This window comes from Centruroides sculpturatus, unplaced genomic scaffold (genome assembly GCF_000671375.1).
Source record: "Centruroides sculpturatus isolate CEXI.00-Female unplaced genomic scaffold, Cexi_2.0 scaffold2027, whole genome shotgun sequence".
Lineage (NCBI taxonomy): Eukaryota > Metazoa > Arthropoda > Arachnida > Scorpiones > Buthidae > Centruroides > Centruroides sculpturatus.
In genome coordinates, this window is record NW_019386228.1 from 49,032 (window position 1) to 67,021 (window position 17,990).

General features: G+C 29.1%; 1 protein-coding gene across 4 annotated transcripts in view; it reads right to left on the bottom strand.

The window, feature by feature from the left end:
• The window catches only part of LOC111614171 (vesicular glutamate transporter 2-like), a 23,998-nt gene extending 6,917 nt beyond the window's left edge, over window positions 1-17,081 (bottom strand). Inside the window, exons 1-11 of one of the 4 annotated variants that reach the window (XM_023355550.1) lie at window positions 14,280-14,514; window positions 13,491-13,635; window positions 8,051-8,288; window positions 7,607-7,725; window positions 7,422-7,536; window positions 7,274-7,361; window positions 7,108-7,194; window positions 6,888-7,024; window positions 6,666-6,815; window positions 6,458-6,590; window positions 6,282-6,392 (exon numbers count right to left, since the gene is read on the bottom strand). In XM_023355550.1, the coding sequence (XP_023211318.1) occupies window positions 6,282-6,392; window positions 6,458-6,590; window positions 6,666-6,815; window positions 6,888-7,024; window positions 7,108-7,194; window positions 7,274-7,361; window positions 7,422-7,536; window positions 7,607-7,725; window positions 8,051-8,107 (997 nt within the window). In that variant the 5' untranslated portion in view covers window positions 8,108-8,288; window positions 13,491-13,635; window positions 14,280-14,514. Of the gene's footprint in view, window positions 1-6,281; window positions 6,393-6,457; window positions 6,591-6,665; window positions 6,816-6,887; window positions 7,025-7,107; window positions 7,195-7,273; window positions 7,362-7,421; window positions 7,537-7,606; window positions 7,726-7,860; window positions 7,978-8,050; window positions 8,289-13,490; window positions 13,636-14,279; window positions 14,515-17,010 lie in introns of those variants that run through there. The other 3 variants (XM_023355549.1, XM_023355551.1, XM_023355552.1) reach the window with 3 other exon arrangements.
• Between the last annotated feature and the right edge of the window lie 909 nt (window positions 17,082-17,990).

Sequence of the window (17,990 nt, forward strand, 5' to 3'; positions counted from 1 at the left end):
AACGAAAATGAAAATTTGCTTGATAATTCAACTACGCTTGTTGGAGAACAATAAAAACACTACACTCAACAAGCCACCAATAAAACTCAACTGCCTAACCTATAACCAAAGTCTCCTTTTAATTTGTTTTTAAAAAAAAGCGCTTGACAAACTTGCCCCGCATGCCGAAGTTGCCCCGGTCTCCCCTAATTGACCACAGATCCGCAACTCATCAAAACGCTTACCGCGTATAGTTTTTCGAGTTTTCTTCATGTGTCTAACGTCTAAATAGAAGCCAGTTTTCCACAGAAAGTTCTCATGGGAGGCACATTGGAAAATTGTCTTAGTCCATCTATTCAATATTTCAGAGACGATAATTTATGAGATTATATAAACAATGTAAGTTTTAAAACACGTGTTGATAATGAATAGAAATAATTCTTAGTACGATTAGTTTATTTTCGCACTCAATGATGTCGCGTGTTTTCTTGCAGTGAATATCTCAAAAATTAATTCTACAGAGAAACAGTTGAGTATCGAAGGTGAATACTTTTTATAATGAAATAAGTTAATTAAATTCTTTTTCATCCTTCTACAATGATAGTTAGACATATGGTACGAAGTACATAATCCAAATCATCGATTCTCCTATTAAAAAAAATGGTCGCATAAATTTAATAAACACTGTTTGAAACAGGATAAATACAACAAATATATTTAACATAGGACTACGGTATACTATTTTCGTAATATTTTATTCTTCCACGGGACTTCTAAAGAATGTTAGAAACAAATGAAAAAAGAAAAACGTGACATTATCCTATAAAAAAACTGGTGGAACCAGGTTGAAAAGTAAAATTCCGAGAAAACACCTAAATAAAGTAAACTTTGAAATTTGTAGCATAAGAATACTGGAAACAGATTTGATAGTAAAACGCAACATGTAAATAAAGTGTAAATTACACACACTACAACTACAGGAAGTTTTGGATGAAGCAATGTCACCATGACAATAAATCAGGAAAACAAGCATCGTCACAAAAAAATGCTTCGAGCTTTACTTTGTACCTTAAAGTTGTTGCATCTACAATGATTTGGCTGAACATTGGAGCAACTTTGAGCAATATTAATGAAGGAACTTTTAATCCAAATATATTTGCTGTTCTGTTTTAGATTTTAAAAAATTTTTTAACCCAGTTGCTAACAAATCTCTATAACTTTCTGGTTCATTCTTAAATGTAGGAATTATTATACTCTCTTTCAATTCTGTAAGAATTATTTCACATTCAATAACCTTGTTATATAACTTACCGTAGAATTACGATTCTATCAATAATTCTAATTCTACTACGGTACGTGATTTTCCAGCATATTTTCTTGTCATTACGAATTCCCCAATGCCAATTTTCTATTTTTAAATATTTTCACTACCTCTCTTTCCTATTTTAAAATCGTCTTGCGTTTGATGTTTATCAAATTTTGTTAAATTATTACTTTATTTATATAATTTACTAAAATAAAATTCCATAACTTCTTCCTTTAGATCATATTATATTAATATATTCCATTCTATCTGCTTACCTTTCGAATACTCCTTTGCATTCCATAAAAATCACATTCCATTTCCTTTCATAACTTAATCCAAAATTCCATTTTGTGTGTGTGTGTGTGTTTGTGTGTGTGTGTGTGTTTTAAGTTATGTTCATCAACAGAAAATACTTAACTTAATAAACTAGCAATTATTTATTGTGACATCGTCACAATGTCGGGATGTAATTTTTAATCATATTTTTAATCATTTTTAAATTTAAAATACTGTATATGCTCTCTATCTCAAATTATTAGTGTCTTGCCCCTGTACATCATTCTTTTCCGTTAGCACTGGAGTCGTGCAGGTCATCTATCTAACTCCTTTCAAGGGAAAATTTTTGAATTAAAATAACATGACTTCCGGTTTGCATCGGAAATTCGTGTATAATTAATTGGGCCTCCTGTCCCTAACCTTTTCATATCTGTTCTCGGATTTCATCTATGTAATTCCTTTCTCGAGATTAAGGAAGGACAGACAAACTGACAGAAGGAAGACAATGGGAATTTATAAGTCTACAATTTTTTTCAAATTGCAGCCCAATGAAATACTGTATATCTCGAAAATAGAGAATATAGATATCTTTTGATTAATTAATTCCTCGATGCTACCGCGTGCGTATATCAAATACAGTGGTACCTCACAATCCCGACCCGCTAGAAAAAATTTTCAGTTAATAAATATTTTTATTTTACTTTTGTTATCCGTAAAAATGTTTTCTACGGTAAAAAGGAATAATTAATTTAAAAATAAAATGAAACCTTAGAGCTACCTATTTTGGTCAGACAATATTATATTCCATGTTTGTTTTCCCTTCACTTAATTGCATGCGGAACACAATCATCATGTCCGTGACACACTAAGATTTGTTGCAAATTCACGAGCTATTCTTCGATTTTTTAACAATTCATTTTTGAAATTTCTCTTCTCCAACAGCTTTTGAGAGCTCCGCATGTTCTTTTAGTTCAAAATTTCCCGAACGAAATTTTTAAAACAACATTTGATATGTCCGACGTTCAGGAGCAGCTTCCCCATATTCACTACGAGTATTTTTACTGTTTCTAGAGCGTTATATTTTTACGAAAATTAAAAAGCAAACAAGATATGACTGATATGCATTTTCTCTGCAGACATTACGATTTGATTTTACGCAAAGAAAATATGAAATAAAGTTTTAAAATAAGCGCTTTTAAACAAAGAATACAGTATCACATTAGCGGTAACGTTTTAAATTTCACAACTATCGTAATTAAACTCCGTATCTAAGTCGGAAATAACCCTCGATACGAAAATACCAAATTCACCGACATCTTATTTGCCGAAAAAAATACCTGTGTTAAGTAAAGATAGTTGTTAAAGCCGCATTAATTATAACTTCTGTTGCGTATATAAAGGGATTGACCCAATTAATTTCGCGCGTTAATCAACTTCCGCGTTAAGCAAGGGATACCTGTACTACGAATTCATCAATTAAAGAGGAAAAGTTCAGTTATGATGTAATATCTCTTTCAATGGACAAGATCGAAAGTAAAGAAAGTATCTCCTAATACATTCTGCGTATTCCATTGCCCTAACGTTGCAGCAAAATTAGAAACACTCACGTTCTTTTTGGCTCTGTTGACAGACCTTTGGTAAACGTTGGCGAATTATTGCAAACGGTGTGCAAGTCTGCTTCAGTTAAACAAAATGGCGCTCCCATGGTCGTGCACCGATTACGTGCGTCACCATATATGGCTACTGTCGAGACTGATGTATTCTTCAGGTAAAAGTTGACGAAAGCATGTCATTTCAATTACAAAAAAGTAATAATCTTATTTTAAATAATTTTAATCATAAAAACAACATAAATGGAGTAAAGTAGTTTGATAATCCCGATATCCTCATGGTTGTCGACAGGTACAATCATACCGCACGTCGGTCGCAACCATGATGTGGCGTCATCAACAACAACTTTCTTTCTCTCATTGGTTTCTATGGAGGACAACAACTTTGTAAAGAACCTGTATATAGAGAGTGGCCAAATGCGAGATTAAATGCCAATGGCTGTCGCTGGCCCGTTATAAAATCCGTCATAGATTAGCCAAATACAAACACCTTTCCACGTTGTAAGTACGGTCGGAAACGAAATCTAGTGATTAACACCATTTTATGTCTTTATTATTTGTTTTGCACTCAAGTTTTACACTAGTTCAAACTAAAATATGTTGAATTAACGACAGAGATATATCAAACAATCGTCCGCAGATTTTATTAGAATTTGGTGGTTAAAGGTCGAGTGGGTGGGGAGATAAAGGGGAGTCGTGTATCATATAATAAGGCATATAATAAGGTCGGAATTAACGACGATTTCACTCGTTATTAGCATTTACAATTTTTTTTTTAATAAGACCCACCCCTACTCTCAAAATTAAGCATTTTGCCATTCTATTATAGTTAAAAATATAAAAAGTTTTTTAAAATAAAATATCATAACAGATTGGGCCACGCGGTTTTAAATGTTTCCAGGAAAGTTAAGTAATTCGCTGCTGGATTTTTTTAAACTTTGTAAATGAAAGTTGAAAAAAGAAAACTCGTTTGTAACGTTTGCTTTGAACTGATTTGCTAATAGCTAAATTTTGAAATGATTGCGCAAAAAAGCATTAATCTATCGGCCATTATTGACATTTCCGGCAGTAAAAATTTCACGAAATTATGCTTTAATTAATATGGTTATGTGCAATATCGGATCCAGATAAGATTCTATATTATTTTTCATGCTATTCGCGATATTCAGAAATCATCGAAATTGGATAGAAATGAGTGGATTTTCTTGCTAACTTTGTTCAAGTAATAAAATTTAAAAACCTCTGAAACTTAAATTAAAATAATTAACAATAACTATTCGTACAAATATTATAAAAGAACGTTTTTATGCAGTGTGATCAGCTAATTATAGAACTGTAGTGAAGCAAGATCGACTATTTTGGCTAAAACTTGGCTATCACAGGGGTATTGGCCATTCTCTATACTGTATATATGTAAACTGCGATGGAAATATGATGGCACACATTCAAATCGCAGCAGGAAGTTACAATGGTGTACTAGAACACGCAAATTGTCGATTGAAGGTGGTTCTTGATCAATTTTAACTTTGAAAATGATCGTATGTATAATTGTACGATATCTGTAACTATTAAAAAATATTCATTACCAATATATATTATTATAATAAATATATTACCAATTTTCGAGGCCCTTACAAGCGCGAGACCCTAGGCATCGCTTTTTTCGCTTTTCTGTAGGGCCGCCCCTATTTATAGAGAACTGTATTAACCTATATTACAATATTACGACCTATGTATAATCCCATTATATGTAAATTGAAACTGAATACTAAAATAATAGGCCAGGTGTTATCTATAAAATATCTGGTTTTACAATTAAATTATGAAATGAATTAGTAAGAGAGGTTACATCTCAAGTATTAAAAGCAATAAAAATTGAGAAATTCAATATTTAAACAGAATAATTTGGAATAACAAGAAACAAAAGTTAGAATATAGAAAACAATAGTATTTACTTTTAAAATATGAGATACAAACAAGACTTGATGTAATAAAAAGATCGACAGCTGCATGGCCAAGCTTTTTCAGTATGGAGAAGAGACGTAAACCGTCAAAGTTTGGCAGTTGATCATTTCGTTACGGATGCAGAATATGTTTCTAATCTAATACTGTATTTGAAAAGAAAGCACCTATAATCAAACCAATTCAAAGTTCCGTATTATCCAAAGTACAAAAGTTCCTACCACAATTGGAAGCTGCTGAAAAACATCGTAAGACTCTATCCCCAAAAGATTATAATATAGAATGCATAGCTGAAAATTCTACATTCATTGAAATTAATGTTGCATTAATGTCAGATGAAAGTGAAAGTGAAGATTCAGATATTGAAGATGAACAGATAAAGACAAAGTGTCAAAAAATCCTTAAATATTATTTAAAGATAAAAAGGAAAACAAAAGAATAAATTATGTAAAATCCTAAATTTTGTAAATGTTTTTTTTTTTTAATCAGACTTTTATATTAAGATAAAAATAGAAAAAAAAGGATGGCCGAGGGGTTAAGGTGACAGCCTACCATTCCGAGGAACCTGGAATCGAATTCGAATGGAATGAAAAACCCAAGGAATCCCTGGTCAAATCCATATTTTTTTTTATTAAACAGGTCCTTTTTAGTGTCCATAGGCAGAAAGAGCAAAAATACGACAAATATTAAATACACAGGAAACCAAAGATATTGAGTAGAGGATAAGGTACGTTTAGACAAAATCACAAATTAAAAAAAAAATTTTAAGATTGCAATATAAAACCAATAGATAAATAGACAGATAACAATAGGAATAGAAAAGATACTGTTAAAACAGATTTATAATTGGACACAAAAAAGAAGAGGACTTAAGAAGGAAGGATACTATTAAAGAAAGTCAATGTTTTTTAACTGCAACAGATGCTGCATCTAACGCGTGAAGGAGAAAGCCAATTTAAAAAAACATGTCTAAATAAAATAACTAATAGAGTATAATGTATAATATACTGCAGTTTTTAAATTAAAGAATTACCGTTACATGAAATTATCTGTATAATGTTAAAATTTAATAATATTCGTCTAAAATAGTATTAGCTTTTAACATTATATAATAACAACATTTTAACATTATAACAAAGAAATACTACCTGTAATTGCAAATCCACTAACACCAACGGCCAAAATTAATGCCACAACTGAGGCTGCATGACTTCTAGTATATCCAACAACAAGTAGAAAAATGGCTTCTAGACCAAATCCTGAAAATATATTGACATTATTCTTAATGGCAATAAAATTTGCAAATTTAGTTTACAAAACTAACCTCCACAATTAAATATTTTTCTAACCGATGTAGTAGTTAGAATTCCTTTTTTACATAGCATATCAGCTAAATATCCTCCAGTTGGCACTGCTATTGTCATCAACAAATGTGGCAAAGCTCCAAGCGCTCCGGACTAAATAATAATTCTATATTAATTATATATACATACACTTTTAAAGCTATAATTTATTTTAAAAATTTTGAATACCTGATCAAGTTGGAAATGAAGAATATCGGTAAAATATAGTGCCTGAGATGTCATAAGAAGATAAAACGTCCAACTACGACAGAAATTAGCAACGATAATAGCATAAACTGGGAGTGAAGTCAAGATGGATTTCCAAGGAGTAGTTTTTAACTAAAAAGTACTACTTCAAGTAAAGTACAAAAGATATATTTATGTTTAATCTATGAATTAATTCATACTTACAGTAGGAGCAGATTGTGCGATATTTCCAAGACTGTGCTCAATATAAATACGTTCTTCTGCACTGATTGTTGGATGTTTTGATGGCCTTTCGAAAACTACAGCAAGCCAAACGATATACCATAGCATACCTAATAAACCTATTTCATTGTAAAACAATTAATACTAATTAAAACTTAATAAGAGTTATATTATCAATATATATTTTTATATGGATACTTGCCATAAAAATAAAAAGAAGATGCCCAACCCAGATTGTTGATCAGCATGCCAGATAATGGCATTCCTAAAACTGCACCGGCGTAAGAACCTAATTCACAGGAGAGTGAAAACATCGTTGTTATATATTAAACAATGAAATGAACTTACATCATACATGAATTTATTACCACAAAATGCAATTGTTGCTAAGCGACTCCTCTCAAGAGGCGGCGCCCAATATCTCCATATTCCATGGCATGCCGGATATATAACTCCCTACGGGTAAAATTAATTTTATGATAAAATAGGCTAGTTCGTTGCTAATTCGGGATTTACCTCGACCAATCCTTGCAGGATCCTGATAAATACAACCATCCCAACGTTAATATGAGCCGCATTCGGCAGAGCTAAGTTGAGACACGATGATATAACTATTGCTGTGCCAAAAATTCTAAAAATATATTCAAATTTTATTATAAATATTTATACATTTATAACCGAAATGCCTAAATCATTTTTACCTATTGGCGGGAAACCTAGCTGCAAAGAATCCACCGGGAACGTGAGTGATAAGATAACCCCAAAAAAAAGACGAATCCACCATACCTATTGTACCTGGTGACCATTTAAATTCTGGGCCCTTACGAAATAAATATTTATTTCAATTAATTATCATAACATTCATCTTAAAAATTTAACACCCTTAAATTATTATAAAAAAATAACTGTAACTGTAATAGTATATAAAAATATTATTTTTAAAAAAATTTATTACAAAACTCTCGTAACCCAGGCAACGACATGCGCGAAATTATATTTCAGAAGAGGTGATTAATGCCTCTGCTTTTTCAAACTAAGTTTACATAAATCTTTTAAGGTTGCATTTCTAATGTAAAAACTTAAAATTTATAGGGTAAGTTTGAGTAAAGGAAATTTTTTTGTTTGTTTTTTAAATGGATATTCACCTGAACTGTAAAATTTCCCACCATTTGGACGATAGCCACACTGAGATTGTATCGCATGGCAAAGGTTATAACAAAACCGATTGATGTCAATGCTGCTACTGTATGACGCTTTGAAAGATTACAACAGTTTAATTTAGGTTCTATTTCTCTCCAGTATCTCTGCAGATTCTTCTTTTTTTCTTCATCTATATCTTGTTCGAACGATTCTTGTATCAGTAATTGCTTATCTTCTTTCTTTCTATAATTGCAAACGTATTAACATTACAAAAAGAAGAATATATATATTTAAAAAATAAAGTAAAACTAAGCTTGAAAAATGTTTTGATTATATCAAATAACGCATTTTTAAATGATTAATGATGCTATAATTTTAGAATAATTGTGCTCCTTTATATTATAGAATATATATGAATATACAGGGCTCGACTTAGATTTGTGTGATTTTAAGCTATAACATATAACAAATCATCGAATCTGGTGCTGTAATTATTGATATATGTATATAAGAGAGAGTTGAATAAGACAGGGTGCTTAGTTGAAAATTGACAAAAAGTCAGAATTGTGTAGATCCTATATCATAGCTAAACGTATTTCCTCTCTGTGATTTTCCTTTTCATTTCAAAAAATGTAATTTAAAAAGTTTCAAAGTACCCCCAACGAACAAGTATGATAAAACGGAATACACAGAAGAATTAATTAGAAAACTCCATTTTTAATGCAACTCAAGAAGAAACTGTTTTATTTGCAGGCAAAGAAAATTCAACAAAATTAAAAAAATGATCGAAAAACAGTTTTTTCCGAAAAATGAAACAGGTGGTATTTGTGAGTTTAAACAATGCACACACATAGGAAAGATAACACACTTCACAGTAGACTATCTTAAATAATAAGTAGATGCATGTATTGAGCTGTTCAGCTGTACAGTACTGTGTTTTAACAAAACAACACGTCATATCAAACTCTTCCCTTAGTGCAAGGAATGATAATGTAAATGTTTATCAATCTGTACCAATGCCAACATTACATTCTTGCAAAGAATATACGAGTTTTCAAAGTGAGTTATATTCATAGCTCATTTACACAACGTTTTGATATTGTCACACATTACACCAAGTCACAGATATATATATTCATATTCACTATCAAAAGGAAACAACATTTCATAGTATCTTAATTTAACGGATTTTTGTACTGTACATTTATCAATTTAAATACTTTCAAAATATAGAAGATATTTTTAAAATAATAGAATATTTTTACTTTAATAAAAACAAAAAATAGAATGTAATTAATAATAGATATCTCCAAAAATAATCAAACTGAAAGAATTAATTTCTTATAAAAATAATATCATTACTACAGTCAATTAGAAATTATATATTTTTAATCTTTTCTATTTAATTTTTTGCCGTCTTCGTTTAATTCTCTATTATTTTTTTAAAGATTCGGTCAATAATTAACACTAAAATGATGTTATGGTTTTTTCATTGCAGATTTTTGCGAAAGAAATTGTAGCTTAGGATCTAAGATTAAATTCACAATTATAATGATACAATATATTGTAAAAATAGGTAGAAGAGAGAGAAAGTTAAACGGATGGATTTCACAAAAACTAAAATATAAATTTTCCGATAAGAGTATCAATGTCATTAGTAACTAAACTATAAGAAAATAACGATTTCTATATATATCATAATATCTACATAATTAATTTTTGAATTAGGAATTAATAGGTCTATGCTGTCAAGAATTCTTATCATTTGCCTACTACAATTATAAAGTTTAAATAGTTTATCATATTTTCTTCATTAAATAAAACATTTACTTATATTGCAAACGATTATTTAGAATTTTTTGATTAATTACGATTGCGATTATTTATTTTTCTTCGAATGAAACGGAAAATAAATGAGAAATATTCTTTTCTTATATACGATATCAATGTAATTCATTAATGTTATTATATTGATTGTATACAAGATAATTCATTAAAGAATAAGTCTAATATTTTCGTAATTTATATTGATAGAGACATAATCCACGTATTTTATTTTAGAAAAACATCTTGATCTGCTTTCATATCAAACGTTTTTTTCTATTATCTTCCCACTTGTCAGCCTCCATAATTCTTTAAATATGCCGAGTCGATATTTTTACAAATACGCGTTTTATGGATAAAATAGTAAATCTAACATCCCAGTTTTCCAAGTGATTAATAAATTTGTTTCTTAAAATTTATAATTGTTAAAATTTTAAACCAAATAATCATTTCTAATCCACAGAAAACATTATATTAAAGCCACGGAACATAGAAATATTATTTAAATATAAATATGCAATTTATATTTTTAAATGTTTAAATGTGTTAACACGAAACGGAAACCACATGATGATAGGATGATGCGAAAGGAAGTAATGCTGTCAACGCCATATGTTGGTCATTGAATGGTGCAATAATTGAAGATAAAATCACTTGGCATCTATTGGTTGAATTGAATGTTGAGGTAATTCTACATTGCCAAGAAACCTGTTGATATCGTATAATATCCCAACAAGTTAAAAAGTTAATCTAACTTATTACCTTTAGAAATAAGGTAAGTTTTTCTTGATAAAGTTTTAAAGTATATCTCTGACAAGCGTCGATTTCTAGTATATTTTTATTTAAAGTATTGAATTTTCAGATTAAAAAATATCCAAAAAATTACTCTGGCTAACTAAATTAAACTTTGTTCTGCTTTTATTTGGATGATTGATTCTTATCACTCCTAACTCGACATCCCATACATTACGAATCTTCCACAATCATAAAGAACAAGAGATCCCTGTCAATCCATCTTCCTATAATACTCATAGGTATTACCGGATAGCCGACCGAAATTATTAAGAAATTTTGTGCTATCTTCTTTTGTTTAAATTTTATAAATCGTTTTTAATATATATTTTTTTCCTTTTTCAGCAAACATTATTGGATTATCTATGATTATAACACATCAATAAATCTCTGCTAGTAATTTGTGTTGAGCATTGGGAGGAGAACAAAACAAAAGACGATCTTTAAATGTCCATTCTTCATTTCCTTAGACGAGTGAGCCATTTATATAAACACAATAATTATATAGAAAAAGCATGGATTAATGTAAGAAGTAATTTTTTATCTATTCTATCCTGTATTACTTTAGATGAGCTTTCTGTTTTTTTTTTTTTTTTTTTGAAAAAGTTCTATTCATTATCGCAGAAATCTGAACACTTTCAGAAGCAAAGAATACTCTTTTATAATAATGATGATGATAGTAAAGAGGAAGATAAAATAAATGGAATGAAGAAGTTCTATTTTTAAAATTGCAGTTCTCACGAACCTCGAACTGACTTTTAAAAGATTATGCCAATCACTTGTTTTTCCCAACTTTTTCTCTAGTTATTCATCCATTTTTTATTCTTATTTGTAGGGGAAAAAGATAGGAAAGTATATAAAATGTGATTCTAAATAATTAAAAGTTCCTTTAATTAGATGGAAATCGTAAATTGTACATTTTTTAAAATTATTGTTATGTTTAAAAAAATTTTTTAAATAATTCATAAAAAAGTAAATCGTTGAATAGTTAATGGAAATTTATTCAGTTCTTCTGATAAAAATGAATTTATATCGATCAATATATAATGTTTTGCTAAAAAAAATAGAGAAAATAAACAGCTGCTAGAAAATTACAAAGTGTATAAAGGATAAGGTGTGTATTAGGTAAGGATAAAATTTGAGAAGGAATATTGTCTGCTTTAGAGAGTACTGTTAAAAATCCTGGAGCTGTATTTCTTCGATTTCCTCTTGAGCGATAAGAAGAATTCGAGCAGAATATTTAAGATGGGAAGGTTAAAAATTAAATTTTCTCAAAAATACACATTTATCTATTTAAAATCCATTTTTTAAATACAATTTAGTTTTTTAAATTCAATTAAAAATCCATGCGGTTGCGGATATTAATCATTTAATAATATTAATTAATGATAGTTTACCCACATGAAAGCAAGTGAAGAATCGAAAATAGGATATCCTGCTGATTAATTAACTTAGATAAAAATTTCAACTTTCCTACAGTTTTTTTTTTTACTGATCTCTTATTGTGTATAATCATCACCGTGAATCAATCCTTAAATGTTAATTTTGATCGAATTTAAGTCCCTTACAGCTTTTCATGCTTGTTTTTTCTTCTCTAGAGATTTCGCTTTTCATGCTAAACCGCTCTTCAACAATGATTTTCTGACAAAACTAAAATGGCTTAAAAATTATAATGATAAGGGTTTATTTATAGAAAATAACCGTAATTTTAACACTGTTTTTTAGTTACAAAATTTTGATATTTTAATGAGGAAATTGCACTCTTTATCACTGTTGCGAGGAAATAGTTTTACTTACAAAGTATAGAGTTTGGATGAGAATTTGCTCTTGCACATTTGCAATAATAATTTTTCAGATTTATAATCACGCTTTACACTTTTCGTAATAAAACTTTAGAAAGAAATAAAATAATAACTACATTGTTATTTTCTACAATGCAGAAATTTATGTGCATTTAAATAAGATTAATACTGTATAAGAAAATAATGCAGATATTCTTAACAGTTTTTATAATTTATAATGCAAAGTTTTTTTAAAAAAAATTTGCATTTGTAATAATTAAAGAAAGATAAATTTATGAGAAAACAAAACATTTAGACAACTATCGCTAGCCAGAAACGCATCTTTGTTCGATCTCCGACTTTGTTGATACGTTGCCATAGCAACGGCGTTTAGTTGGGTGTCATCGTTAAGAGAGAAGAATTCTAGTTGAGGGCTCAAGAAAAAGTTTTAGAATGCTTGGACAGACATGACCACGCAGATCACTGCTCTTTCATTGTGTCTGATCAGGTTCATTTATTTGGTAACGATACGTAATGAATTTGTTCACGAGGTCGTAAAGGCCATAGATTAAACATTTTTAGGTCAATGATTAATTTATATAGGTTTACTTTTGTATATGCGATGAACTTGAAGAAATAAATAACACGTTGAAAGCGTTTGTTCGGCTTCACCTCAATCTGACTGAGTTAGGATGGAAAGCACGCATTACAGGAACTAAAATGACTATTCTATTTGTTATATTCTCATAGATATAAGCTTAACGGATTTTTATGTGTAGAGTAATATTTACATCCATACAAAATGCATTTTATTAAATTATATGTAAAGTCTTAAAATATTCTTATCTTTAAATAATAAAATTTGATTGAAATGTTTTATCTAATATAAGGTTTCTTTCTAGGTGATGAAGTGATTCTCGACAAATGGCTTACAGATTTACGTGAGTATTTCTTAAAATTATTGTTTGTTGAGATTATAGGGGCATATTTGTTACACGAATTACGTTGAAGGTTTTATTACATTTGGTAAAAATTAAAAGAAACTTACAATAAGATGATAATGATGGTTCATTCAATAGGAAAATAAAATTAAAAGTTGTAGTTCAGATGATAAACAAGAGACCCAGGTGTGTTAGAGCATAGAAAGATCTGTTGAACTAGACAAGTGAGAGACTGGTTTCATCTTATAACATCTGTGTCAATAAGCAGAGAGAGGGACTAACGCAATCAATTAAATTAATTAAGAGAAAAATGTTAGTAGTATTCTATTTTAAATTTAAAGAGTAATCAATAACTATTTTTGTCGCGATTAGAAAGCAATTTAAATGTAGATTATTACATTATTTATTATCATTAACGTTAGGATTATTTAAATACGTTATTTTATTTTAAACTATTATAAATAGACTATAGTTTTAGAAAAATATTCAAACTCTGCAAAAAACTGAAATTATTACATTTTAAATAATTTAAAAATATATAAAGGATTTCAACAAAAATTTTACAATTAATAAAAAAACCCATAAAACGTAAAGAATATGTCTCAATTTATTTCGAAAATTTCATTAAATTTTTTGACTATTTTAAAACTTTAATGGAATAATTGTAAAAATCCTTTATTCAACATTTTAAACATTAAGCTTTTATAATATATTTTAAAAAATCTAAATAACTTTAAATTTCTGCTTGAAAATTCGAAAACAATTGATTTTAGCTTTACTTCAGACAACCAAAATGACATTAGCCATTAAGAAATATAAACATTTCCTATTTTTTCCCCGCGATGTTAGTTAAGAAAACGATAATAAAATGTGTTATTTTCTTTGATTTCTTTTACCTTTTAATTGAACTTGTTTACTAGTGGCGATACTTTATTCACTATAAAAGGATATGGGTGGAAACCTGAAAGGAACAGGTGCTGTTTCTTCGTCGTTTATAATTTATAAAGTAAGCGTGTGTAATTAAGACAATTTCAGATTACGGTAAATTCCTTCTTATTAACATAATACATGATAACGTAAGAAATCTTTAAAATAAACTATGCTCGCTTCGATAGGATTTAATCTTTTTAATTAGTTATATTTACAAAACTAAATTAATAATTTTAAAAATTATTAATTTTTTACTGTGTTATGTTTTAAATATAAACAAAGTGAATATGTTAAAAATTTCGTCGTATTCTTAATTTTATTTAAAACATAAATATATCTGAAGCCCTATTATTTACAAATATTTTCAATTTTATTGTTACATTTTATATTTTCGAACAATTCATTCGGAATAACTATTATTGACGTTGTTTCTACGTATAAGGAACACCTAGGAAAAAATAAATTTATGTTCTTTCGCCATTTTGTCTGAAGTGGCGAGGGATACGAAAAAAATATTTCATTATAGATTCGAAATTTTCTATATTCGATTTTTAAAAGATGCGTAAATATGTTTTAAGAATTACTCGTTACAGAAACGTCTTATATTCAGAAAATTACGATATTTACTATTTTTTTTTAAAAAAAAAAAAGTGTTTTAAAATATTTATTGTGCTACAAGTTTTATCGTGTGTAAGAGATTACTATCACGAAACAAGTGATGTTCCGTTTGCATAAAACCGGTAAAAAAGCATATAAATAATAAAAATTAATTATTTTTAAATGATAAATAGTAAAATTACTTTTAATTTTATGTAATTTTTGCGTGCTCAAGCAAATTTTAAAGTAATGAATAAATTTCCAGGAACAACTAATATTCATATATAAATTCTCATTCATGGATACCTCAGATAGGAATCATTTAAATATTTATAAATGAATTCCTTTAATAATGAAGTTTATTACATATAATTATTAAAAAATTCTTCCTGCGAAATTATCTTTTCTCGATATTCCGATTAAATTTACTCAATAAAATTTACATTTGTGTTTAGTAATTTATATAAATCTCATGATTTACTTATATAAGTTACATTAAACGCGATTAGTCTTGATTAATGAAATTTACTGATTAATTAATAGTTATGTGCGCTGTTAAATGCGCTGTTAAAATAGACAAACTCTATTGAATATTTTATAATCTGATATCTAGGAAATTATTAAAGATTGACATGCTATAGGCTAGCGTGTAATACTATCAATTAATTAATACTCCGAAAAATATATTTACAACATAAAACACTTATCAAACAATAACATCGAAGCCTATAACATCAATATTTCTGTCAACACCTTATCAAAGAGTAATATCTTTATATTTCACAGATCGACGCGTTTTAGAAACATTTCCAATATTTTTGGGCCGATATCTATCAATGCCTACTCGACAACGTGTTTATACTTTAAATGATGAAAGTCCCGTTGTAGTTTGAATTTTAAATTAAATTAACAAAGGATTATAATTGAGCGATGTTCATTTAATTAAAAAGTTATAGGAAAATTATATGTAATATTTTCCATCGCCTTCCATCATGATAATCTCAACGACTATATGAGGCTTTGGAAATTCTTTAAATGAATTTGCCGATGTTTATTAATGAAAGAATTGTAGGTTATTAAGGTGTCGTCTTAATAGGGTGGTGTGTAGTTAGGTGGTCTTTAATGAGACGATATTGCACAGATCGATACTGAATGAATAGAGGAGAAGAGCTCCTTATGAACGGATATTTAACTATCAGAATCGCCGCTTGTCCTGTTTAATATAAATGAATAGCTCATAAGGAAGGACTACACCTAATGGAATCCGAATTATTTCGGCACTTTCTTCGCCACCAATCGAACAATCGCCGCCAGACACCTTGACAAACTTTCTGGCATAAATCATATTTGAAATAATAATCTTACCCGCATTTTTCTGAGAATTTTAGCTACATTTTGACTTTTATGAAAGTATGAGAAAATATTGTTAAATTAAAATGTGTTAAAACTGCAAATAATTCAATAACAACAAGTTAAAATAATATTTATTTTATAATAAATGGCTAAAGAGTCTACCCATGTTGTATAGTTAATGAATATTAATATTATCAAATTAATTAGGGTTTTCATAATTAGTTATTATTTTAACTCGAAAATTATTATTTATCTAGAATTATTATCATGAATTTAAGATACTAGATTACATAACACGACTCAATATTATTCTTTAGGTATATTCTCGTTTTATATTTTCTCTTTTATAGTTTTTAAACTTAAAAATTACTCTAACACCTTTCCAATCTTTTTCGATAGGTTTAAGCTTGTTAGGAAGGATGAATCCTAAAATAATATATTTATCATTGATCGCCGATTAAACAGGAATACTAAATTAAATTCGAAGAACATCCTTCAACTGCATCACGTGAAGCATCATTCGATTCGCTAAACTAAGAGAAACGGAATTTTACCTGGCGTATCCGTAATCTTCTGATAAGTAATTGCATTAAAGAACCACACGAATGTTGTGATCACGAGATCCAATTCGAGTAATTTAATTAAATCTCGTCATGTGACTGAGTCACTCGAATTTAAAATAGCGAATCGACATCTGAGCGCTCACCTAGTCGGAGGAAAGTAAATATTAAAAAAAAAGTCACTCACCGGGGTGCGTCATCGGCCGACATGGTCAGCTCGAGCGAGTGGAGCGGACGAATGTGCAGCCGATTTTCACGTGTTCGGTTTCCACCGAAAATCGCGAGCATGCTCACTTCGTCCATCCTCCGTCTACCTGCTGCTTCTCCGCCTCTTTGCTGATTTTTTTTATCGTTTCGCCATAATAAAACACTTATTTTACGTTTTCCTCTACCACATCGACATTTCTTTTTATTTAAATAAAGAAATCACGCGATTAGATTCATTTCCGAATGGAAAAAGTATCGCTCATTACTGTAATTTGTTCTTCGGATCTCGACGGGGATCAGTAAACTGTATCAGATACAATTATTGCAGAGTTTGGTCTTTTTTCTAATCCCAACTCTTTTATTTCTCGGAGGATACCAAGCTTCTGAAAGTAACCGTTTCGACACTTGGTCAAGTAATTACTTTTCTTGAGTTGTTACCTGATAAATCGATATCTGTCACTTTCGAAACGGACCGGATTATTGATACATGTTTACGTCTAAACTCGATAACAATCAGTTCTGTACGATGTTTCAGATAATTCGGATACTGCATTCAGTTTAAAATATAGATAATGTGACTTTTTCGAATTGCGTTACTAAACTTGAATTTTATTCGCCACGAATCAAACAAGCAACAATTTATAAAGGAAATTATTTTTTTTATCTCAGAAATAATGTAATGACCATTTAAAATTGTCTATTTTACAATAATGCTGTCCATCTATTCGTTCAAAATAAATTTACTTTCGATCTAAACAGAAGTCACATGATTTAAATTTTTTTCATATTACTAAGCAGTAAAAGAAAATGTCAGATCAAGATGTGGCTACCCACCATGCTCAGTCAATAGCCATATTGACATTCAAATGAAATAAAAAAGAAAAAATGATCAAATTTAACTTTATCTTTTTGTATTCGAAAAATCACGTGAATCACCTCATCGTGGGTACGTCACGATAT